This window comes from Sminthopsis crassicaudata, chromosome 1 (genome assembly GCF_048593235.1).
Source record: "Sminthopsis crassicaudata isolate SCR6 chromosome 1, ASM4859323v1, whole genome shotgun sequence".
In the NCBI taxonomy this organism is placed as follows: domain Eukaryota; kingdom Metazoa; phylum Chordata; class Mammalia; order Dasyuromorphia; family Dasyuridae; genus Sminthopsis; species Sminthopsis crassicaudata.
The window spans coordinates 98,092,351-98,118,614 of record NC_133617.1 but is presented as its reverse complement, the minus strand read 5'-3'; the positions used below and the strand labels follow the sequence as shown (position 1 = coordinate 98,118,614).

The window sequence follows — 26,264 nt, the reverse complement described above, 5'->3', positions numbered from 1 at the left end:
ATACCATGGAAACTACCAGTACCAATTTAGTACTTGTTGTGTACTCAACATTGTACTAGGTGTCTAGAGATAAAAATTATCACTTTACCATATATGTATTGATTGCCTACTCTGCAGAGCCCCTTCCATTGATGGTGACCTTCAGTCAGGAGGTAACCTTGGATTCCCACAGATGATGCCATTGGAGCCATAGTTTTTCTAGGTCCTAACAAGCTAGAAAGACAAAAAGGGTAGGTCTATTAATGAGCTATAGATCATCTGAGACTATTATATCTACATGTAGAGATTGATATTGTTCATTCATGTTCAATATTTTATTACCTCATTATAGGGTTTTCTTCGCCAAAATCCTGGAATGTTTTGCCATTTCCTTCTCCAGTAGATTAAGGTAAACAGAGGTTAAGTAGTCCTGTCCAGAGTCAAACAGCTAGTAGGTATCTGAGACCAAATTTCGACTTATGTCTTTCTGATTCTAGGCTTAGTGTTCTATCCACTAAGCCTCCTCACTGCCTCAATATGCAGAAATAGTCATTACCAAAAGAATGTTTAATATATTATATTACAAGGTCTTTTGAGAACAATCTAGCTTAGATTATGGAGATATCATTTATATCACCTGGTTGGAGAAGGATTTTTTTTAAAAAATAGCATATTTTAAGTGATTTAAAAATGTTAAAGCATTATTCAATATATACCAAAAGTCTTAGCTCAGTCTTTATCTTTTAATAACAGGCAGCTATACAAAGAATGTTGAGAAACATTGGGTTATGTTGATTGTTATTAAGAATCTAGAGGTATTGAGGAACCCTGGATAAATGCTATCTGTTATTAAGGATCTAGAATTATAAGTATAAGGTAGAGGGAAAGTCCACACTGATGGAATTGCAGATCTTTTGAGTTATTTAAGTATTGGATCTTAAAGGATTTAGGAGACAAAGATTTAAATAAGACACAAATATCTACTTAGGTACAAGTTGGATTGGATGGCTTTTGCAGTTCCCTCATACTACAAGCAAGATTCAAGGATTCCATGATTTAGAAAAGCAGAAAGGAGCAGAGAACACATTGAAAACTCAATTGTCTCTGGTCCAGCAGTCTTCTTCGTCTTTGTGTAATAATTATGTCAAGGTCATCCTTCAGTCTCCAAGGTTTTCAACCTCTGACTCATTTTCCCCTCCTTATTCTTCTTCCCTCCATTTGTCCAATCAGTTGCTAATTCTCACCATTTTAACCTCCACCACATCTCTTTTATCTACCCTTTCCTTCTACTCACACAATCAATAGCCTAGTAATTCCCTTCATCACCTCTCATCTAGGCTAGATTACAATAGCATTTTAATTGGACTTTTTCCATCATCTCTCCTCAGTCTAATCCATTTTCCATACCTCTGCCAATGTAAATTTCCTAAAACATGTCTGATCATACTATGCCCCTCTCTAAACCTCAGTGGCTCTCTGTTACCTTTATGATCAAAAATAAACCTTTTAGTCAGACATTTAAAGTCCTTTACAAACTAGCCCCATTTCCATTCTTATTATAAATTATTTCCCTGAATGTTCATTACAGCCCATTTAAACTAACTTTCTTCTTATTTTTCAAACACAATACCCCATTGCCTTGTTTTTGTAATCCTTCACTAGAATGGACTTCCTCCTCCCCTCCAAGTCTTAGAATCCTCAATTTTCTTTAAGACTCAGTTGTAGCAGCACCTTCCACATGAAACTATGTCCATAGTACAAATGCATTCCTTCCCAAAATACCTCATATTCATTTTGAATAAATTTTTAATATACCTTGGAATACATATATATTCCCCCTCTTTAAGGAAAGATATTTCATGTTTGAATTTGTATGCTCCATGCCTTATATAGCACTTGACAATTAATAGTATTTCACAAAGGGTTCTTGACTGAGTGGTCATTATTATGATGCAATGTAGCTTTCTCTTATTCTGGAGATCAGTGATTTGTAACAAAATCAGAGAAATGGGACAATCCAGTTCACCTTTTTAAAATATCCCCATAGTATTTTTCGGAATAAATAAAATGACATTTACTCTAGCCAGCTGGTATAAATAAGACCATCAATAACCAGGGTTGGACTTGATATTCCTTTATTGTTGCTCAGTTGTCTCAATCATTCCCAACTTTTTGTAACCCCATTTGGTATTTTCTTGGGAAAGTTACTGTGGTGGTTTGTCATTTCCTTCTACAGCTCATTTTATAGATGAGGAAAATGAAGTTATATTCAAACTCAGGTCTTCCTGATGCCAGATCTGAGGCTCTATTTTCTAATCCCAACATTCTATATTCCAATATTCTGTGTTCTAAGGTCCCTCCAAATTTCCAACAACTTGGACATCTAACATTTTATGTGTTAAGAAGAGCTTCCCCCCCCCCAGCTCTAACATTCTACCTACTATGATCAAATATTCAGTTTTAATTGTTGTGCCACAGTTCTCTTTTATTGTCTTGCCTTGGTTTCCCAGAATTGTTCTGCCTCACTTCCTAATTGTTCCAGTCAATACTGCAACACCACCCTTTCCTCCTAATTATGATGATCCAGATAAGGAGAAAGACCTTCTATCTTAGGCACCATCAGAATGTTGGGTGCCTCTCCCCATTCTGTAATCCCAAATTATCAGATGTCCCCCATGCTTCCCCCCAACCTATCAAAACCAGATTGTTAGTCCCATTCTCACTCTCAGCACTCTGACTCCGACCCTGCCTCAGTCTACCCTGTATCTGAGCCACATGTATGTATATATGTATGTGTATATGTATGATATCATTGAGAACTCATTGTTTGCTGGATTCTTAGAGATGATAGTCTCATTTAGCCCTGGAACCAAATCATGGATCCTTTGCTCCCAGTAAATCTCTCCCTTTCAAGTAAATTATTAAAAACTCTCTAATCTCTATTTTGCCTCAGTTACTCTGGCATTACATAATTCCCTTCCCAACCTAAAACTCTATTTTACAAATCCCAGAATTAGCTAAACAGAAACCAGATATGGGAGGGGAGAATCTGTGTTCAAAATCACCATTCTTCCCTTGGAACTGGCAAGATGATTTTTTTAAACAAATGCCCTTTCCTGTTCTAGAGATGTTGACACATAGAAGATGTTGACAGAAAGAAAATTGAGTTGGCTGTTCTGAGGAAACAGTCAGGCAGAAAACTGGCTCCAGAGAATGAGTAATGAATGGCTTAAAGTAGGAGAGTTGATGTTCATCCTTCATAAAGATGTTAACTCCAAGGCCCATTTGGCGTCATTCAAATGCTGAGAAACTTCTTTTAAAAATGTGTCAGTGCTTCTTTGATTCTTAATGAGACGAAATGTATTTAAGGTTATCTTAGTCTCAAGGGCCTAGAAGCATATTTTTCTTTTCTCTCACATGAAGATAACCAGTAGGGTAACTGGACAGTGCTCTTTAAAATCATTTTTCTGGCTTTGTAAATGTTGTAGACTAAAGGATTTAGGGCAAAAAAAAGTTCTAACCTCTTCATTGCAGAGTTTTATTATGGAATGGAAGAAGCATTTGAGAAATGGGGTCTTGAATCCACTCTACCTATAACTAGATTTGCAAGTTACTTCTCTCAGATTATTATCTTCAATTGTATAATGGTGAGATTAGACCAGATGATCCCCAAGGTCCCTTCCACTTATAATATGCTATACTCTAAATGCTCCCTTACTTGCTGTCTTTCTTACTTCCTCATTCTTCTTATTTCTCTCCATATTATAAAATTCTATGCTCTAAGGTTCTTTTCTGGCTTCAGTATCAAAATGTCCTATGTTGTATGAGTCTGATGAGTAATTAGGGTGAGGTTGGCAGAGAAATACTGATGTATTGATGGAATTACTCTCTGAGGCAAGCAGGGAAAAGTATTGATTTAGCCTCCTAGTCCCACCCTCTGTGGAGGTTGTAGATAACTTGCTAAGTTTGATCAGAAACCTTCCTTATGTCAAATCCCTGAGGTTAAATTTCCCCTTTATAGGAAATCTGTCATGAACCATCTTTACTGAACCCCTTTGGATTCCACCCCATGGCATTCTGACTCATGGTGTCTTTTCTCCTGCCTTCCTCCATTCAGGACAATATCTATTTCAATCCATGGAAAATACAGGGAAAAATATTTTTAACAAGAGTTTAAAACAGTCAAGTAAATTCTCCTTCCTTCTATGAGTCTCACTCTCCCTCAAGGAATTATATAGCCCTGTCCCAAATTTATGACACTGAAAAGTGACTTTCTTCTTGTGGTTGCCAGGTTTTAAGACCATAAGTACCTGCACAGTCTGAGTATCTCAGAATAAAGACACTGTTGAGACCACTTCTCCCCATCATGGATACTTCCTGATCTTGGGATCTCTCAACCTGAAATCCCTGAGTACTAAATAAGACCCGCTCTTAGAGGAGTTTGGGACAAGAAATTTTTACTAATACAGCTCAGCTTCTAGCCATTGCTATCTCTGAGGCTGACATTCTCCCCCAGATTCTCTATAGCTACCCCTCGGGAGCTAATAGGCTTACACTTGAAGAAGACCAATGCATGAGTATGTAAGCTTCTCCTTCAGAGATCCAAGCTTATGGTTCTCACCGGAGACTCAGTTTTCTCTGTGCTATGCCTTTGCCCTTTATGATATCATTCCAAGGTCCTATAATAGCCAAAATTCAATCATTTTTTGTGTGATATCAATGAGTCAATAGTAGCCAGGCCAAGAATGCTCTCCATACTCTATCATTAATCATCTCAATATGCCAAACGGGATATCCAAATTCCCTATTGTGAAATATTTTCAAGGCCAGAAGAAAAATATCAAGGCTATCCTTCTGGCCTTGTTAGTTTGGTTAAACTACACCAGTCATACCCCTATATTTCTGAGGGAAAAAAAATCAATAATATTTGTAGAGGGCTGGAACTCTGAAAAGGTGTATTTGAATCTAAGACAGCAGAGCACTTAAGGCTAATTATCTACTCAAGGTGTGATAATGGTTCTATAAACATATGGTGATGTGATGGCTCTCCTCATGATTGGTGCTTGCTGAATGTGTTGTGATGAGGCAATCAGAGGCAAGGATTGGAGGGCTGAGAGAAAGGGTGAGAGCCTCTCTGCCACAGCACGCTGAGGAGAGAAGACTTCAGGCTCCAGACTCCAGAGTCCAGGATTCATCTTTGGCAAGCCATGTGGCTTCACTTCTCCTCCTAAAGACCAAGAATTTTGACTGATCCTGACTCTGATTGATCTTGAGACCCTCCAGAGAGCTAGCCTGGACATTATAATATTAATGCTGCTCTATCTCAGAATGTCAAAGGATGATTAGGAGAGAGTGATTCTAGGACTTTTATTTACAAATTTTTAGTGAATTTTTTGCATTCTAATAATACTACATGTATTGTGATATCCAATAGCACAGAAGCTGCTTGAATGAAGGAATATTTCATTCTTTTCTTTTTTTTTTAATCCACAGCATTTAGGGAAAAATATTACACATCTTAGGAGCTTAGTGAATGTTTGGTAACTTGAACTGAAGTGAAGAAAATTAAATTGAATTGGTCGAGCAATTTTTATTTTAAATCTGAAAGGCTGGGATAGGAATCTCTTATTTTTAACATTCTGCATATTAAATTTTGTTAATTGCCTGTTTATATTCTCCCTACTTTCATTCAATAAAGAGCAGCAAAATTTAGAGCTTGAAGAACACAACAGTCATAATATATAATAAAATAGACATAATATAGTTAAACCATCTCATTTTGCAAAGAGATTTATTTGGTTGCTTAGGAATGGGGCATATTAGGCATTAATTGTATATTTTAGAATCTAAAACCAGAAGGAATGATTTCTTTTTTGCTTAATCTGATGTCTTTCTTCAGGCTACATATTTCTTCACCTCACTTTAGTACTGACATGGTTGATTACCTCTTGTGTATTTTCTCTACCCCAAGATTCTATGACACTGCTTTCTTCCAGTTCTCTTGACCACTTTGACTTCTCATGGTTCATCGTCCTTTCCCCTTCCTCCTCCCCACTTCCTATGCCTAAGGGTATTCTAGAATTCTGTCTCGTTCCCTAGTCTCCTGAACAAATCCAAAGTAGAGTTCATTAATTTTCCTTCTAAAAGTTCCTACCTCAACTATCTTTGTGTAAGGCAAACCACTCTCTGGTCATATCACTTTCTATTCTATGCTGGTTACCAGTATGCCTCCAATCAGAACATGCTAACTGCACTCCTCCCACCAGACTCTGGACCCTGGGCTCTGATTGGTCAGCTTTCCTCTTATCTCACCCAGTCTCTAGCCCATCATTTTACTTCCAGGCATCTCTAAGCCCATATTCCATCCTCCTTTTGAGCCTCTTTCCACTGAAATTTGACTCATCCCCCTGGGATTCTGGCCTTTAATTGGTAAGTTTTCATTTTATGGAGTCCTTAGTTCTCCAATCTATTTTCCTTATGCCTCCATTTACAACCTGCTTTCCAATCTGGTTGCTTTTCCTTAATATAATGCAAATTCCCTCTGGAATTTACCCTGGAGGACAGAGATTATCTTTCTTGATTTAAGAGTTACATGGTGCTGTAGCAGACAGAAAGCACTTATAACAACAACAAAAATAATTCATATTATAAGGAGGCAGATGTTAAGTCAATAGAAGAAAGGAAACAGTGAAATAAACTGCTATATGAGATAATGGATTCCTATAACTGGAAATATTCAAGGAAAACCTGGATACCTACTTGACATGGAAATTCATATTTCATTGGGGAGCTGAACTACATTGTCTGTAATGTCCTTTCCAATTCTCCAATTCTATGATTGTATGGCAGAAGCCAATAAGTACCTGCCAAATTGTAAAGTGCTTAAGGCAATGAGGTGTGAGTGCCATCAGGCAAACACCCAGCTCTATGGGTTGGAGTCTGCAAATCAGTTGGCCACCATAGGAGTGACAGACCATGAATATGACTGCAACTTTGGAATCTAAGAGCTCCTGAGTGGTGGCTGTCCTTTCACCTGATTGCAAATGACAGGAAAGCTTGCAGATTAGTGTTCCCTATGACTGGCCCATTGTGGTAACACTGGAATTGAGTCTAGAACATAATTGTAGGATAATTCTCTCAATTATGCAGTTGAGAATGATCCATTTCTCCTTATTGTATAAGTTTCATGTGGCATGCCCAAAGTCACTGACATAAAAAAGCATTGCCTTAGCAAAGAATTAAAGCATTTGAAGATGAAGAAAGAGCCATTCGCCAAAACCCTTTTCTGAGAATCAGAGAGGGGATGTGAATCTGATCTTCTACTTTTAAGTCCATTAGTTTATTTACTAGATTGTGCTGACTCCCCATTACACCCAATGTGTGATTATCCATGTCCCCATGAAAATAAGTTTAATTGTGAGTCCTTTCTGAGCTCATTTAGGATTTTAGTCATGACATTGTGCTATTGAAGCTACTCAAAGGTTGATATTTGGGAGAAGGCTTCCCCTATAGACTGAGAAAGAAAAATGCTAGATTATTAACAGAGAATTAGAAGGACAGATTATCAAAAGGCAAGGGTGGGGAAAATGGGAATATGTTATAGGGAGGGAAGGGCAGTGAGGAAAAGTGCTCATTCCTTTTTAGAGTTTTGATAGAGACAAAAACCATGCTCTGACATGAATCCTAGGAAGCAGACTTCAAAGGGTTCAGAGTACCAATAATCTTCTATAGACTAAATCTTATTGGGAAAATCATCCCAGAAGAGAGGAGAAACTTACAAGAATGACATTCTGAACCAAAAAGGGGAAACATTTCAATGAGGACAAAAAAGCAGAAATTGGCTAAAGTGACTAATTAGTAATATGGAGAACTAATCAACTAATTCAGAATTTTTAAAATAGATTTATATAAAATAATAGAAGGGAAGGCAAGTAAAAGCAAAAAAAAGTGAATAAATAATGTTACATAATTGGAGAAGAATAGCAGTCTTTTAGCAATCTACAAGAATGTCAAAATTGCCAAAGTTCAGAATAAATTAAGACTGGTGAGAAAAAGTAAGGACAATGAAAAGATTTAGAGGTTCTTTATTTCAACCTCCTTTTCCTTCTCTTTCTTTTTCTCTCTTTTCTCTATTCCTCTTTTCCTCCCTCTTTTTCTTCCTTCCTTCCTTCCTTAAATGATTATTAAATTTCTAAAAAAAAAAAACACAAAAAAAGCATTGCTCATAAAAAGCTAATATGATGTATATTAAAAAAAAAAAAACTTTTCAAGCCAGACTGATAGATTTATCTAACTAGTAGATAAAAAAAATAATGTGGATATATATTTTACCTGAAGTTTGATAATATATCCCATGCTATTCTTGTGGAAAAGGAGAGGAGATGCCGGGTAGATAATAAGGAAATATGGGCTAGACAATAGTACAATTAGAATGATTCTTTGAGTCATTGTCACTAATGGTTCCATGTTTACTTGATAAAAGTAGCCTGTTCTAGCTATCTCTGTCTAGCCTTGTGCTATTTAACATTATTATCAGTGAATTTCATAAAGGTATATGACATCTTTATGAAATTTGTCAAAGACACAAAGCTGGGAGAGATAGCTAATGCATTAGACGACTGAATTAGGAAACAAAAAAGATCTTGACAGGCTAGAATATTGGGATGAATCAAATCAAATAAAATGCAATAGGAATAAATGTAAAATCATACTTGCATTCAGAAATTTGATCTCAAAAATATAGAATGGGGGAAGGATAATTTGACAGCCAAATTTTCTTTTTGAATAATGGAAAAAAGGCAGCTAATATGATCCTGAGCTACATTGAAAGAAGCAGCTTCCAAGAATGAGAAGGTGACAACATGGTACCTGCTTAGGTCACTTATGGAGTACAATATTTTACTCTGAGCACCATCATTTAAGAACACTGATAGAGTAGAGAAGCAATTCTCAAATTCTTCAAACATAATAGAGAATGTTAAAAGCTTTTGTTTGTATGTTCTAAGGTCCATTTTAGCATTAATAATCAATGTTATAAAATTCAACATACTAAAGTACATTAGGACGCTAATAATCCAATGTTCCAGGCCATGATTCTAAATTGTTTCAGCATGAAACACAAAACCAAAGTGATATCCCAAGGCTTTATGCATAGTCATTAAACTCTAGCTATATATGCTAGACCCATGAATTAATCTTTTCTTGATTCTCCTAGTTTAAAGGGAGGAAAACAGTGGCAGTCTCCTAGTCACCCAAGATAAAAACTATCAGGCCTCCCATTATTATGAAACAAACTGCTTCAGATGTAATTAACATCCCAGAAGCAAAATGTTTGCCTGATCTTTGAAGAGGATAGGGAAACCCAGAGGGATCAGCAATCAGATCTCTTAGTAATGTTCCTACTCACAGGCTGTGCCTGAATTGTGAAAGGATGTTCTAAAAAGCTTGAAATGCTTCATTTGTATAATTTGGGATTGTTCCTACAGGAAAGTTGGCTTCTGTAGCCTTGCTATTTCTCATACATGGCATTCAATCTTCCATCTCTGTGCTTTTGTCAGTCCCTGATTCCCAGAATATACTCCCTTTTCATTGCCAGTTTATAGAATTCCTAGTTTCTTTACCTTTGTTCAAATATCTCCTCCTACATGAAAGCTTTCCTGATTCATCTCAGGATGAGGTGTTAGTTCTCCCTCCCCCACCAAAATGTTATCTTATATTTATGTGTACATATTTTTATTTATTACTGGTTAAAATACGACTTCCTGGTGAACAGGAATTGATTCTCTTTTGTATTATATATTTGTATTGTGTATTACATATTTGTATTATATATAGTATTTATTGTATTTATGTATTCATTATATTTATTGTATGTGTTGTATTTATGTATTTTGTATTATTTATTGGAATGTAATGTATATTCCCCAGTGTTTCTAGAACATGATTTCCATATGTGATCCTATGCATTATGGTAGACATTAAAGGGAATTGGGGCTTTCGTCATTCCTGAGCCAGTTAAAACTGAACTGTGCCAAGTATAGACAATGACTTTTCTTCTACAATAGCATAGAACACCTAGAAATTATATAAGGAATCGTCTTTCAAAAATCACATGAATTTGGGGAGCTTGTAGATGGGTACACTTTTACATACTTGACCATAATTTACAAGTAAATTTTCCATAACCAACCATAAGATTATCATCATACTTCATCTTGAAAAATCATGCTAGAAATTTAATGCTGGAGAAACTGAGGCAAGACAGAGATTAGAGGTTTTTAATATTTTAATAGGTGAAGTTGGACTGGTGAAGCTATACTAGCCAGCTGACTAGGTTGGTACTCTTGTCTCAAATCATCCAGCAGTGAGCAAGTAATTCCAGAGACTTTTATAGGGCTCTAGCATTAGGGAAACAAAGGCAAGAGGCAGGGCAGAGCACTGGGTGAGTGAAAATTGCAAGAAGGATCATAGCTTTTTAATTCTAACAGGTTGGGGGTAAAGAAAGAAGGATCATAAATTTGGATAAGAAGGTGGTATAGTAGGAGACAGGAAGCCCGGGCTCAGGAGAGAGAGAATGCCATCTAGGTATTTAAGATAAGCCATCTGGTGTTTTATGACTCTTTGGAATTCCAGAGCTCCACAGCCCTAATTATCTCAGTCCTAATGGCCAGAAAGGGGAAGTTGCCATCAGGGAAACTGAGACAGAACAATTCATAGAAACTGAGGCAGGTATTACAATTCAGGGAAACTGAGGCAGATCAAATCAGGGAAACTGAGGCATTACAAAACTAATCTATTGCAAAGGAAAGCCAGAAGCTGTTGTGATACAATTTGAACAACAGTACAACAAAAACAATATCATTTATATAGTATTTTAAAATTTGAAAAATGTTTTATATGCTATCTCATTTTATCAGCACAACAATTCTGGGAGGTATTATACTCATTATACTTTTGAGGAAATTGAGGATTTCCCAAAATTTCTCAACTACTAAGTTTCTGAAGATTTTGCACTCAAATCTTCCTAACATTAGGTGTAGCACTCTATGCACCTCACTAACCTTTCTTGCCCATAAGATAGCTCAGGTATTAATCAATCAGTGGTGTCCTAATAAATCAATAAACATTTATTAAGTGACTACAATGTGCTAGCTATTAGGTACTCTAAATACAAAGCAGCTTACATTCTATCAGTAGGAAATAATGTATAGACAATTAAATAATTAATTAAATTCATACCTTAAAGCCATATTTAAAGAACAACATAAATTTCCCCATGGTTTAATTATCACATTCCTGTGGAGGGTGAGGAGGGAAGGAGGGAAGGAAGCAAGGAAGGTTGTTGGTGCAAAGTCATGAACATGAAAAGTTAGAAAACAATATATGAGAAACAGGAAATACATCATTTATTACTAGAACATAGAGTATATGGAGTGGAGGAAAGTGTAAGGAGTATGGAAATATAAGAAGAGATCAATTTGTGGAGGTATTTAGATATTTAATCAGAGAACCACTAATTATAGTAATAATCACATTATATAGAGTTTTTGAGTTTCAATACACAAAACAACATTAAAATTAGGAAAGTTATGATATACATTTTGCCAATAGGGAAATTGAGGACTGGCTAAGTTAAATAGTTTTCCAGGGATCAGGCAACTATGGAATGCCAGACTTGAATTCAGATCTTTTCATTCCAATTTCAATTGTGTTTCTATATGCCACACCCATATTACCTTATGGAATGAACTTTTTATCTTGACTTTTCATTTATTTATTCATTGATCTAACAAACACTAACAGAGTTGGAAGAGGCAAGTGACTTAGTCTAATCCACTCCTGAAAAGGAACCCTCACTACAACATATTCAAGAAGTAGTCATCTAGCCATTTCTTGGAGACTTTCAGTAGGGCAGAACCCACTACCTCCTGATTGAACCCAGTCAACTTTTAGATAACCCAGAGTGTTAGGAATTTGTCCCCCTTAAACCATATACAAATTAGCGTTTTGGAAACTTCCAGAGAGTGTTTCAGGTTCTGCATTCTGGAGCCAAACAGGACAAATCTAATGTTTTTCCCTCACAGCAGGTCTTCAAACACTTGAAGACATTTATCATGCCCTAAGTCTTTTTTTTCTTTCCCAAGTTACATATTCCCTTAACCTTTATCTTATCCTTATTGACATAGAGCCAAGGTTTTCACCATAATTATTCTTAACTTATGAATACTCTGTATCTAATGATTGTATTCCTCAAGCTGTGGTACCAAAAACTGAATACAATTCTTCCAAAATAGCCTGTCCAAAGCAGAGTATAGAGATACTATCACTTTCTTATCCTTGAAATGTATGCCTCTCTTAATTTAGCCCAAGGTTACTAAGTGCCAATTACATATCAGACATAATTCTTAGCAATGAAAATAGAAATGCAAAAGCAATTCAGTACTTTACTTGAAGGAGCTTACATTCTATTTAGAGGAAACAATGTGAACAGAGATAAATATAAAATTAAAAAGTCAGCCAGGAAGCAATTTCTAAGTACCTGTTATATAACCATAATAGGCACTGTGACTGGGATTAAGGGTACAAAGGCAGAAATGAACATTTTTTTACCCTCAAGGAGGCTACATTCTATAGCAGAGACAAAATGCACATCTATGGATATATCCAAAATACATATACAATAAATGTAAGATAATATCAGAAGAGTGATTGATATTAACAGCTAAGGGGATCAAGAAAACTCCTTATTTAAAAAGATGGCCTTTGAGCTAAGTATTAAAGGAAATTGGGGACTTTAAAAAGTGGAAATTGTAAAGGACTATGTTTCAAACGTAGGGGATTGCAAAGTCACAAAGCTGAGAGATGGAGTGCTATGTATAAGAAAAGGCAATTGAGAAAGGCAATTTGACTTGACCATAAAGGGAGTAAGAGAGCATAATGTATAATAAAACCTGAAATTTTGATTTAGGATCAGGTCACGAAGGGCATTAAGTGTTGAACAGAAGCACTTGTATTTGATTCTTAAGATAATAGGAACTGTTGTAAACACAAATAAATATAGGAGAGGGAGAAGATAGAGGTCCTATCAAGAGAACACATAAGGAGTAGTAGCACTAAATATCAGCCCTAATGGAAGCTGGGATTTCTAAGAAGAGAGTCTATGTCAGTTTCAAGGGTCAAGGTTTTATAGAATTTGACTGACCTTTCTGGTCAGTCTACATTGATTATAATGCTACATTATCAAAATATATTCATGATTGGTTACAGTAAAAGGTAGAAAAAGGACTTGGTTTAAGTACCAAACTTGATTCCTTGTCACGATTCTGTTCAAATTTACATAAGTTTTGGGGCCCTGGTCTAATTATTTGTCAAATGAGAAAGAAGATAACTTTCCCTGTAGTACTAACATTCTAAATTCTAGTTATGAATCATCGGGGGACATAAAAACCCAAATTATAGTCAAAGAATTTTCTTAAAGCAATAGATAGACTGCTGAATTTGAAGTCAGAAAAATCTGAGTTCAAATCCTGTGTCAGATACTACATATCCCAGAGTAAAACACTTAAATCTCTCTCAGCATATTTATCTGTAAAATGGGTTAATAATAGTATTTACCTCACAGGATTGTTGTGAAGATCAAATTCATATATATATATTTATATATGAGTTTTGCAAACCTTAAACTGTCAAGTAAATGCTACTTTTTTTTTCTTATTAGCTATTTATGGTCCTGTCAAGCCTAATTCAAATGTCACTTCCTCAATAAAAAATTCTATGAGCTTCTGTCAGTAAGAGTCTCCTGCTTCCCCTTCTCAAAACTGTTTGTTTTGCAACTTTTTCATGCATTCTAATTTAAGGACTACAATATTTGTGTCATCTTTCCCTTTGGGACTATCAGTTCCATAAAGAAAGGGATCATAGATTAATCAAACTTTATATATTACCTTTTGATTAATCTATGATCCCTTTCTTGGGGAAAAGTTGGATCTGGAGCAGCCATTCTGACTTCTAAGCTCTAAAAATTGGTCTTGTACTGCCTTAGCTGATTTAATTATCTTACTTTTCTCTAGCTACCCTTCCCCCTTTAGTCTCCTGTAACTTAAAGCATCCAAATCATTCTGAGAAAATGTCAGCAACTTAAAGGTGAGTGTCATCCCTGCAAGGGGAATGCATTTCTAAAGGTCAGGATGACACAGCTATCCTGTAAATCTATCTCAGCCCATCTCTCTATGGAAGGTATGAGGTACCAGCCTCCCCCACTGGAAGGCAAAACAAGGCCTCTTTCTCCAATACAAGTACTCCTACACTGACAAAAAAAATTCTCCTTTCTTTTGCAAGTATAATAAGGGTAACCAAGGTGATTCATACTTGAACGGCAATGAACTGTTCAGCAGACACTCCAAGTCAAAGAACAAAGTTTACCTTAAAAATTTCCCCATTAGGCTGAAGAATGGAAAACAAGCTGGTGTCCAGAACCATAAAGTATGATACCACTCTCCTCATACAACCACCTACATTTCACACTCTAAAGTACCAGATGATATGTCTAAGAGCAAGTCATATTCCTCTAGCTAGCATGTGATATGGACAGCTCCTTAGCTTGGAAGAAACATCTCTAGCTTTGGAGTTGAGACAGTAAGTGCAATACAATTAACATTTGTTATACCTTCCTCTGCAGAGCACTGTGTGTAAATAATCAATAAAGCTTAGCAAAAACATAGTACCCATATTAATGGATTCTGTAAAGGAGATAAGATACTAATACAGAACTGGCTCAAATTATGACTTTACTAGTGGTGAGACTTAACCAGTGAATCTTGGTTTCCTACTTGCAATGTTATTTCCAAAACTTAAAAGCATTACAGAACTGTTAGAGGCTGCTGTCATTGTTAGAGTGTAAACATAAGACAGCTGAGAAGGAGGCTGGGTAAATATAAAGTCAGGAAGATCTGTGTTCAGATTTGGCTTCAAAAACTTCTTAATTCTGTGATCCTGAGAAAGTCATTTAATCTCTCTCAGCATGTTTTCTCATCTGTAAAATGAGGACAATAATAATCCTTAGTTTCCAAGGTTGTTGTAAGGATCAAATGAATTAACATATGTAGTATTTAGCAAACCTTAAAACACTATATGATAAGTGTTTTATTCTTATTCTCCAGCTTCTTCTCTTCCTCTTACTTTTCTTCCTCTCCTCCTCTTTCTCCTTTTCCTCCTTTTCTTGACTTATTTTATACTTGTAGCTGCTCATAATGGATCTTGACTCTCTTTCCTGACACCTACCAGCTTCTCCTCAAGAACTCTCTTTCCAGTCATTTTGGTAAAAAAAATACAAGCAAAAAAGCATTTCTTTGGTACCTATCTGAACTCAATTTCTCTTTTAGTCACCTTTACCAATATCTCCTTTAGCTATCTAATTCACATTTTTTCTTTCTATTGTCCAAATCCTAATTATCCAAAAATGTCCTGTAAAGAAGAGAAGGAAATAAAATTTATATAGCAACAAAATAAATGTTTGAACATGTATACGTATATTGTATTTAATTTATACTTTAACATATTTAACATGTATTGGTCGACCTACCATCTGGGGGAAGGGGTGGGGAGAAGGAGGGGAAAAGTTGGAACAAAAGGTTTTGCAATTGTCAATGCTGAAAAATTACCCATGCATATATCTTGTAAATAAAAAGCTATAATAAAAAAGAACTATGGAGTGGAATTAATTCCTATTGGAGAGTTTTAATTCACTTCAATTGATGATCTTCCAGCCAAGGATATACTAATGGATGTCAGCTGGGTTGTAGAGGGAATCATAGCAGGGAGAAGGAATAAAGCTTGCAATATATGGCCCCTGAGGTCTTTCCCAACTATGAAATTCTATGAATTTGGGGAAGCTTTGACCTTCAGGCTCCCTATTTCCTTGGGGGATAAAAGGAGGAGAACTGTTTCTTGTTTGCTACAATGATAATTAGTAATCTGATAAAATATTCCCTTGTTAATGTTAGTGACTGATAATGGTTTAAAGTGCTATCCCATCTCCTGAGGGTATTTATGTCTTGATGGGGAATTTCTAGAGTTATCAGACCTTATAGCTAAGCAATGAATCTTTAATAAGGAAATTTCAGGCAGTGTGGAAGGTTTAGGAGTAACTCTTCATATCATATCCTCAATCCTATTTAGGTCAGAGTGTAAGTGATGTTTGTTTTAACAGCTTGTCCTTCTTTCCCCCAAGCCCATTTTCAGGGCTTCAGTTCACCTAAACCTTCTGTTGATTGGCTGACTGACTGAGTAGGTTTTGCTTTGGAAAAAATACAAAGTGTCCACAGTATCATGAAAGAAAACTCTAATCATCACAACAACTGAACCCTATTTTAGAGGTCTGGTGATAAAGCTGTTCCCTACTGCCTGGCAGAAGTGTGACAGGCTCAGGATGAAGAAGACATACACTTCTGGGTGTGAACAATGTGATAATTTGATTTGCTTGACTATACATTTTTGTTGCATATATAGTTTTTCAAAAGGAAAAGGTGAATGAGGACAAAACACATGTTAATGAAAAACTAAGTTTGGAAATAAAAACAAAATCTTAAAAAAACATGGGTTTGGAAGTCAGAGGACTTTCAGTTTGAATCCAGAGTTTGATACTACCCATTTGATCTTGGAAGAATTACTACTTCATGGTTTTGTACCTTGGTTCCCTCATCCCTCAATCATTAATGATTAGGAAGATAACATTGATATTATCTACCTCCCACAGTCGCTGAGAAGCTCAAAAGGAAAAAAAATACACATAAACATTTTATTGTGTAAAAGGATGCTGCTTCATAAATGCTCCGACTAATTTACAGTATTAGAATAGAAAAAGCAATGACTCTGGATCAGGCCCATTTTTTTGTCACTTAATATCTGTGTGATCCTGGGAAAACCATTTAAGCTCCTTTGATCCAGTTTTCTCATTTATAAAGTGAGGCATTGGATTTGATGATTTCGAAGGTCCCTTCCAGCGCTAAATATAGGATCCTATGATTTTTTGTTCTTTAATACTTCATATTTCAAAACCAGGCATACAGACCAGACAATAGCTATATGTCCACCAAGCAGCTATGTATATAAGAAGTAAAGCAAGATTTCTCTTCCTAGCCTCAAGCTAGTTTTGAGAATTCTTAGCCCTACCAGTATCAGTCACATAAGTCTTAAGAGGAGGACTAGACCTACCTAAATACTACTGAAGGCTCCTCATCATGCCCACAGAAGTTAAATATCATTGGGCTAAGAAGTGGCATTAGTTAATATTTTCATTTTCCCTTTTCCAACTATTCCTGTTTCTTTAGTCAGCAGAGCTGAAGTTCTTTAGCATTCACCTAAACACTCTCTTTACACCTAACAAGGATCCTTGAATGCTACAATTGAATGATTACAGGGAAATCTCAGAGACCCCTGCACATTCCTCCTCCTCACCACCCACACTCTCTTGGGGAATTCTAATTCTCAAATCTTTTGCATGTAGAACTACAAATTTCAGGCTTATAAAAATGCAAAAGAAAAAATAACTCTTTGCATTTGCCAAATTTATAGAAACCTTTGGATAGTTGCTATCAAAGCCCATGGTTATCTTTGCCACAGAAAGAATAAGAGAACATCCAGAAGAAGATGATTAGGAATGCTGAGCCTGTGGATTAAGCCATGTGAGACAAACTAAAAGAACAGAAAATTTCTAGCCTGGAGAAGAGAATATTTCAAGAAACAGAATTGCTGCTTTGAAATATTTCCCATCGAACCAGTGTCTATATTGTTTTCAGTTCCTTGTCACCACAAAAAAAAAAAAGAAGTCCTAACATGTTTGATGCTATGAACCTGGGATATGATGACAAAAATATATTCAAAATCAATGCAAAGTAATTTACAGATGCTGTGGTCCAGAAAACAGGAACTGGGATCAGGAAAGACTTCATATAGGAGATACTTTATGAACTAGGTCATTGGATCAGAGATTTAAAGATAGATGCTATCTTAGAGATCATTAATTATTTCAACCCCCTTATTTTAAAGAAATGAAAAGTGGGATCCAGTGGTACAGAGCTTGCCCCAGGTCACAATGGATTCAACCTAGTTCTTCAGAATACAATTTGAAGGAGTTTTTCATCCTACCACATACTAGTGTCCATTTGAAGACACTAGTGACAAAGATGAGGTAGGAGAGTAGACTAGATGAATACCTCTTAAGATGACTTCCCACTCTGTGTCTGGGGGATTCTGAGATATGCACTGCTCAGATGAATAGCTTGCACATTTCTTTGTCACTGAGCATACATTAGATGAAAGGCAGAAAAAATTTTTCAAAATTCTTAGACAAAATTAGGTTTCCCTCTTCCTGTTTTTCTACCCAATGTAATCAGTGACTAATTTCTATAAAGCATAACATATATTTTGATCTTCTGTTGCAGCTAACTCTTGGTCACAAGTTTCTCATGAAAATCACAACTTGGAGGAAAAAAATTTCTATATCACATAGACAAGAGCCTGTGGGTGGAAGGAATCTGGCAGGGGAAAAAAAAAAAAAAAAACTTGTTGACTGTGAAAGGCTAATTTCAGAAATAGGTGAGACTCTTTAGAGATAAAGGAAAGGGCACTGGAAATAGCAAAGGCAGATTCATGTACGCTTACAAACACTATCCAAAGCTTCTGAGAAAGAGGTTTTTGGTAATTCTGGTGTGTTATATATAATCAGAAGCCCTTGAAAGGCACCATGAAATTTGGAGAGAAGGGAAAGAAGGAAAGAGATATGGGTTAGTTAAGGCCGTCCCCCAGTCTGGTAACCAAAGAGTTACAAGTCAGTTGGGAGTGACAAAAAAAAATCTGAAGAATAAATATGGCTATTAACATCAATACATGCCATGGTAGTTCAATGGAAAGATTGCTAGTGATGGAATCAGAGGACCTGGATTCCACTCTTAGCTCTGAAATCTGCAAACTATGGAATGAAAGATATGTCTTTCCTTTTCTATCAAAGAAATTGGAATAAATGATCTCTAAGGTACCTTCTAACTATAAATCTATGTGCAAATCACTTATTCTTGCTGAATCATAAAATGGGAAGGTTGGATTAGATGCTCTTTAAAGCTTTTTGAAGCTCTAAATTTGTGATTATATGTTCAACTCATTCAGTTTTATTTCTGACTTCTTTGTAATTTTTTAAAAATATGAACTGGAAAATGACCTACAATTACAAACACTATCATATTCAAAGAAGACTGTGATTTTATTATATATATATATATATATCATGTTTCTCTTATTTATTAATATAATTTTACACATTGAATTATATATACATATTTATATAATATAGTATACAAATATAATATATAGTATATAAAAGTATATATATGTATATATTATATATTATAATGTAAAGTTGTAATAGTACAGTGGTTTGAAGAGTACTACCTCCTTAGTGCTTCTCCTCTCAACTCCCATTTTAAGTGCCCCATTATTCTAGAAGATAGTGACATTTAAAAAAAAAGGAAGAAAATGAGAAAAGAAAATGATCATTTCCTTATAAAGAGCTTACATTCATGTGGGGAAGGTACAACATCTACAAAGTAATTTCAAGAGGGAAAATATAGCAAAGGAAGCAGACTAGATAAAGGAGAACACACATGAATTGTGCTTTCAAGTAAACTAGAGTATCAATGAGATTGGGTGAGAAGTACATTTCAGATATGGTGAGGGAATGGTTTTCACAAAACCATAGAAAGGAGATACACTATTTATGGGAAACAGTTAATAGGCTAATTTAGGAATAATAGGAGGAATAATAGGAAATTAGATTGTAAACATTGGTAGAACTTAGGTTAATAAAACTAGAAACTAGATGGAAGACTTTATGTTTTAGGTTGAGACTTCTATATTAGAGGGAGCTGGTTGAAGATTTTTGAGTAAAATATGATAGAAAGATTGAATATTACTCCAGATCATGAAGGATTTAACTCAGTTCCCCAAAGTCCAATTGCAGGGAGCTTCCATCCTACCACATACTTGTTCTAAGAATATACATATCCACAGAGAGGGTATAATGATGTCTACAACTATTACCTCCCCATGTGGGAATTTGTTTTGCTTCAACCTATTTCACCAGGCTAGAAGTACAATGTATAGAAAACTCAAACTTCTACCTCTTTCTCATCTCTTATATTAAAAACTTTGAAGTTACCTCTGATCTTTTCCTTTCTTATAAATTCTTCCTTTTTCTACTATTCAATCAGTTGCCACGTGTTACTGATTCCTCTCCACATCTGAAATTCCCTCATGACCCATTCCCACTACTGAATTTCATAAAAGAATTGATCTGTTCCATTTCCAACTTGCATTGGTTTGCCCCTTTTTAGACAGCCTGATACCCCTTCCTGATCCTTAAGAACTCACCATATTTACCATTTCGGTATTAGACAGTGTAGATACCCATGGTAGCTCAGAAGTATGTATATTTGTTATAAAAGTTTTCTTTTTCTTTTCCCAGTTTTTAGAGGGAGTGGAAAAAGGTGGAAGAGAAGAAAATCCTTGTTAATTTTAAAAGTACAATTTTTAAAAATATATATAAGCTACTTCCTAAGGTTGCTTTGAATACTGAATGCAATGTCTATAAATTATTCTTTGAATTTCTGTGAACTAAAATGCCAGGTAAGCATTATCTTTATGAACTTTCTGGACATTTGGTGAAAGCTGATAGATTGAATAAGGGGATGTTAGGACCTTTGCTTTAGGGAGAAAATGAGGCAATTCTGTGAAAATAAAGCAGTACTACTTGAATTCCCAGAAAGACAGTACTACTGTCAAATATTAATCTTCAGACATTTAGAGGATGGCAGAACACTGAATTATGGGTTCTTCTGACAAACAAGACATATCCCTCCAATGTAATTTCATTTTCAGACAGCACTAGTGGTCTGGAAAGGAGTGGAGAGTCCAGCCAACATATCACATCTGGATTCTGGGAAACCATATTAGGCTCTCCTGAAGGAGAAACTCCAAATTATTAAATGCCATGTGCATGCTGGGTGAGTATAAGACTGGATTGAGAATCACAATCATAGAATCAAAGAATCTTGGGGATAGAAGGGATCTTAAAGATCATTTATTTTTATTTCACGAGAAATATGAATCTCCTTGGTAGGGAGGGAGGCAGAGAGGGAAAGAAGGAGAGGGAGATGAGGAGAAAGGGGGGAAAAAAAAGGGAGAGAAGTGGAAAGGGGAAAGGAAGAGGAAGAAGGAGAGAACAAGAGAAAGGGAAAGAGAGAAAGAGACAAGGGCAAAAGAGCAAAGGGAAGGGCTAATTGGTGGAAGGCATATCACCTGGGCTGAGGGGGAAGGGAAAGTAAGATATAATCTCATCATTACCATCTGGCTGTTAACCCAGACTTTATCACTCTCTCCAGAAACTCATCTTCCTTCAGTAATTCATCATCTTTGAAACTCATATTTTCTCTGTTCCTTTGGCCCTAAAATTTGTCCCTCCCTATGATTAGAGAGGGTGGAGTATGGAACATCAAAAAGCTCCAGCAAAATTATCTATTTAAGGAGGGGGCTCAAGGCAGATACCTCATCATTTCTCACCTGACCAGAAAACTGCATGACCCTGTGGTGATTACTCTTCTTCTCCAATTCCCTCCAGCTTTTCAATTTCCTTTTGTGTATTATTTTCCCCTATCAAACTGTGAACTCCTTAAGGACAGGGACTTTTACCTTCTTTGTATCCCTAATTTTTAGAACAGTACTTAGTGTAAAGTATGACCAACATGAATGACTTGTTACTATTACTAAATCAAGGAGCCATTAAGGTGATGGGTTAAGAAGGCAAACATGGAAGGCACAAAAATCAGCCTGGCTTAGTGCCTTCCAAAACTTAGTGTCCTGGTCCAGTCATTTTGCCCAAGTTAAAAACCTCCCTTTAGTCCACTTCCAGGAAAGAATAATTACCTTAAGCTACTCTTTTTATTTTATTTTTATCTTTGTATATTCATTATTTAGCACAGCTGCCTGCCTATAATAGGGCCTAATAAAATTCTGAGTTCTTTTTTATACTGAATTCACTACCTCACAAGACAACCTAGCTCTTATTGCTGCCACATTAACAACAACTTACATTTATGTAATAGTTATGTTTAAAAATGCTTTCCCCACAATAGTCCTCTGAGGTAGTAATATCTATTTTAATATTGTCATTTAAAAGATAAAGCAATAGCAAAGAATATACCCAGAGTCAAAAGGCAAGGGTGATATAAAAAGAAAGTGAAGAAAGCCTGTAGCCCTTTTAGTGGCCTTACTGTGATGACTGTTTGGAACCACATGTAAGAGAGAAAGATAGGATGGGCAGGAATGCATGGAGTGCCATGTGACTCATAGGAGGAAAAATCTAAATCAGTGACAAGCAAGGCTCATTTGTGTATTCTTTCAAAAATAACAAAAACAATATGGTAGCACGGAAAGAACACTGGGGATCTGGCTTTTTTCCTCAGCTCTCTCACTAGCTAGTTGTTCTGGACAATTTTTTGCTTCCTTATAAAATGAGGGAGTTAGAACACATCAGAAAAAAATCCCATAATTTTGAAATTAGAAGGCCTTTTGAGGTTATTTATGTGATTCTCCTGACATCACCAATGTTTATTTCTGCAAAAGGATGTGTAGTGATGGGTTAATAATTACATTTATCCTGAAAACCTTTTTCCTGAAATATTGATATGAGAAGGAACACAGGGGTTCAAGTTTTCCAAGACTGTAACAACTGAAAGAACAGAAAATTTTCAGTCATAATACCTGAGTTCATAGAGACATGTGGATAAGACTTTATGGATAGGTAATCTAGTCCAGTTACCTCATTTTACAGATACTAACACCCAGAAAAGTGAAATAACTTAACTGTGGACACACAGTTATTTAATATCAAAGTTGAAACTTGGAAACCTGGATTTGGCATTCACAAGCTCTAGAAGTTTATATATAAACATATAAAATTTCCTTGATCCAATAGAAGAATTTCTTTGATGTCCTCCCTGATAAGTGGTGAACCAGACTCTCCGTCAATAGAGAACTTATTACTTTATAAAGTATCCCATTCTATTAAATTCAGTACTACTGAACCACAGGAAGCATCAACTTATGGTCATATGTTTTGTTGTGTTTATGTGGGATTTTTATATGATCATTTTTTTTTATGTTTCAGTGATTTAAATGAAAAAAATATTAAGTTCCTCAACCACAGATAAGAAACGTCTTTCTTTAGAGAACCGAAATAAGTCTTCAACCAACTTTTATCTTGTCATCCTAGGTCATCTCTCTGGATTTATTCCACATAACAATATTTGAAAATTGCAGCCACTCTCCTCCTACACCTACTACCATTTAACACTCTCAGATCTAAAATTCTGTGATTCTTATTGAAATTTAATAGAATGGAAACTGTGGTTATAAATGTTAACCATAGTAAGGTTACCTTATCCGCAAGATCAGATGCCAAATAGAACTATAGAAGACAACTGAGCTCTTGTTGAATACATGACTTCCTTTATCCTATCTTGCCCTATGCCTAGCTTTCCACTCTGTGCTGTCCTCCCCATTGAGAGTCTTTACAGACATTGGCCCTATTCTGACCAAAGCATCCAGTCTCAGGAACCAGAAGGAAGCCGAACCACAGGAACCATGTGGGCTGGTCGCCTATCTCTAAGCTATGCATATGTTGTACCAGATGGTCTGGGGTTTTGTTTTTCTTGCATTTTTTCCCATCTTGTTCAAAAAATCTTTAGTTCTTTTTCTCAGTTTAGGCTTGGGTCCACAGCTGACCACTTGTCACTCAGAAGGTTCTCAATGACAATCATATCAAAAAGTCTATTCTAATAAGCTCGATATTGAGCATTTTCAAGTGGTTTTATTTTTTCCTTTATTAAAACAGATTTTAATATACATACATATTTTTAATCTTCACACATCACATAGATTTCCCCCTGGGTTCTGTCTCTTTTTGTTCTTAAAGAACTATTCCATATAACAAAGATTTATTTTTTAAAAGGAGAAAGAAGAGGGAAAGTCAGCAAAACTAATAAATACGTTGAAAAAAGTAAGATTTTATAAACAATGCTCCACTTCTGTGCCCAGACCTCCTCCATATTTTAATTTCAAGATTACCTAAGGAGGACTTGAAATATATCAAATTTCTTGAAAACTGAGAAATTTATCAAAGAAACTTTCTGCCATTTTTTTCCACTTAATCATTCCTTCTCTACTCTTAGCTGCATTGATTTTGTTTCTGCAAAATATTCTTTTTAATTATATAATAAAAAATTCATTTTATTTTTTATGATTCTCTCTATATCACCTGATCTAAATTCTTCCCCTGGGATGAGGGATGTGATAGGAGGAAGAAAAAATAAATACTCATTAATTGAAAAAACACATTTAAATTACAGAAGGAAATATATCACATACATATCTACAACACTGTGCATGGATTGCCTGGAAATTGCACTTTTACAAAGGAAGCTGAGGTAAGGTCCATGGAAACAAAAATGGTTCTAGTTTTCAACTGACAGGATAAACATTAATTAGTTGATGTTTATATGGTTTTTAAAGTTTGCAAAGCATTTTAAGTAAATTATTTCATTTGCTCTTCATAACAACCCTTCTCAATGACATTATTATTATAAATAATAATTATAAATAAATAATATTTATTATTGAATTATTACATAAAAGATATCTGAGACTTGAACAACTTAACAAAGGTCAGTCACACATTTACTAAGTATTTAAGGTATGATTCTAACTTAGGTTTTCAAATACAAAGTTTGGTATTCTCTCCACCACAGTACCCTGTCTTTTAAAGAAAACAAACAAACAAACAAAAACAGAGGAAAGATTATAAATTTAGGTCTGGACTTAGAGGTCATCAAGGCAAAGCTCTCTCCCTCCCCTCATTCTTCTGAGAAGGAATTCAAAATTCTGAGAGATGGAGATATATCCCAGACCACCACACAATTAATTAATGAGGTCATATTGACCCCAAGCCCAATTCCCTATTGACCAGAAGGAAGATTCACTGTACTTAGAAATTCATAGGATTTAGATCAGGAAAAGACTATAAAGCTCAATTAATTCAATCTCCTCTCTTTACAGCTGAGGAAACTGAAGCCCAGAAGAAGCAATTACTAAGTCAAGGTACTTATGTACTTATATGTGTTATCTAACATTATCTATCATTAAATTGTAAGCTCTTTGAAGGGCATTGATTGTCTTTTGTTCCTTTTTGTACCCCTGTGCATAGCACAGTGCCTGACATATAGCAGGCATTTCATAAATGTTTATTGATTGATTGATAGCATGTAGTTCCCCTAAATCAAGAATTAGCAAAGCTGAGTTAGGCTCCAAGGCCATGGCAACCCATTCAATGAGCTACACATCAGGTGGTGAAATAAAGTCATACCAAAGGCTTATATTATTGTGTGTCTGCATTATTATTTGTCCCCAGGGCAAGGACTAAAATGCGTGAGAATAGTTAACATTGTACATGTCTCTAATAATATATTAGTGTTGAAAACAACCAAAGAAAGTGGTATGGCTCCCTAACATGCTCAATGGGGCAACAAGGTCGTGCACTGGTTATAGTGCTGCACCTGGGTCAGAAATACTGGAGTTTAAATTCAGATACTTATTATGAGTGACTCTGGGCAAGACCCTTAATCTCTGTTTCCCTCAGTTTTCTCATCTGTAACATGAGGATACTAATTATACCTACCTCTCAGAGTTGTTGTAAGAATCAAATGAGATAATAATTGCAAAGTACTTAGCACAGTGTTGGAAATATAGCAAGTGTGACATAAATGTTTATTATTATTATTATTATTATTATTATTCATTTCTCAATGTATGTCTCAGACAGCATCTGGCTGAACTGCTACCTTCAGAAAAAACATCAGCTAGATATTGAATCAGTTGGATATTAAGTTGTACCAGGTAATTACACTAAATATTCCAACTCCCATGGAATAAGCTCAACCATGAGTTCCAGGTATTCCTCTTCTGTTTCAGCCCTTTGCATCTTTCACTTGTGTAATTGTGATCACTTCAGAGATTCTTAACCTTTCCTACATCTAATGAAGACTGTGGGCTTTTCTTAGAATTATGCCTTTAAATGTGCAAAATAAAATGCATAAATAACAAAAAAGTCAGTATATTAGAATACTATTATTAAAATACTTTATTTTAATATTCCAGAATTCCAATGCGTTTTGTCTTTTCTC

General features: G+C 35.5%; 1 protein-coding gene across 3 annotated transcripts in view; it reads right to left on the bottom strand.

Annotated features, from left to right (window-relative positions):
• Positions 1-26,264, bottom strand: part of KCNQ3 (potassium voltage-gated channel subfamily Q member 3) — a 431,416-nt gene that overhangs the window by 252,447 nt on the left and 152,705 nt on the right. The window contains exon 1 of one of the 3 annotated variants that reach the window (XM_074265422.1): positions 89-25,184. The exons of the other annotated variants lie outside the window; for them this stretch is intronic. Coding sequence (XP_074121523.1) covers positions 89-129 — 41 coding nt within the window. The 5' untranslated portion in view covers positions 130-25,184. Of the gene's footprint in view, positions 1-88; positions 25,185-26,264 lie in introns of those variants that run through there. 3 annotated transcript variants of the gene reach the window in all.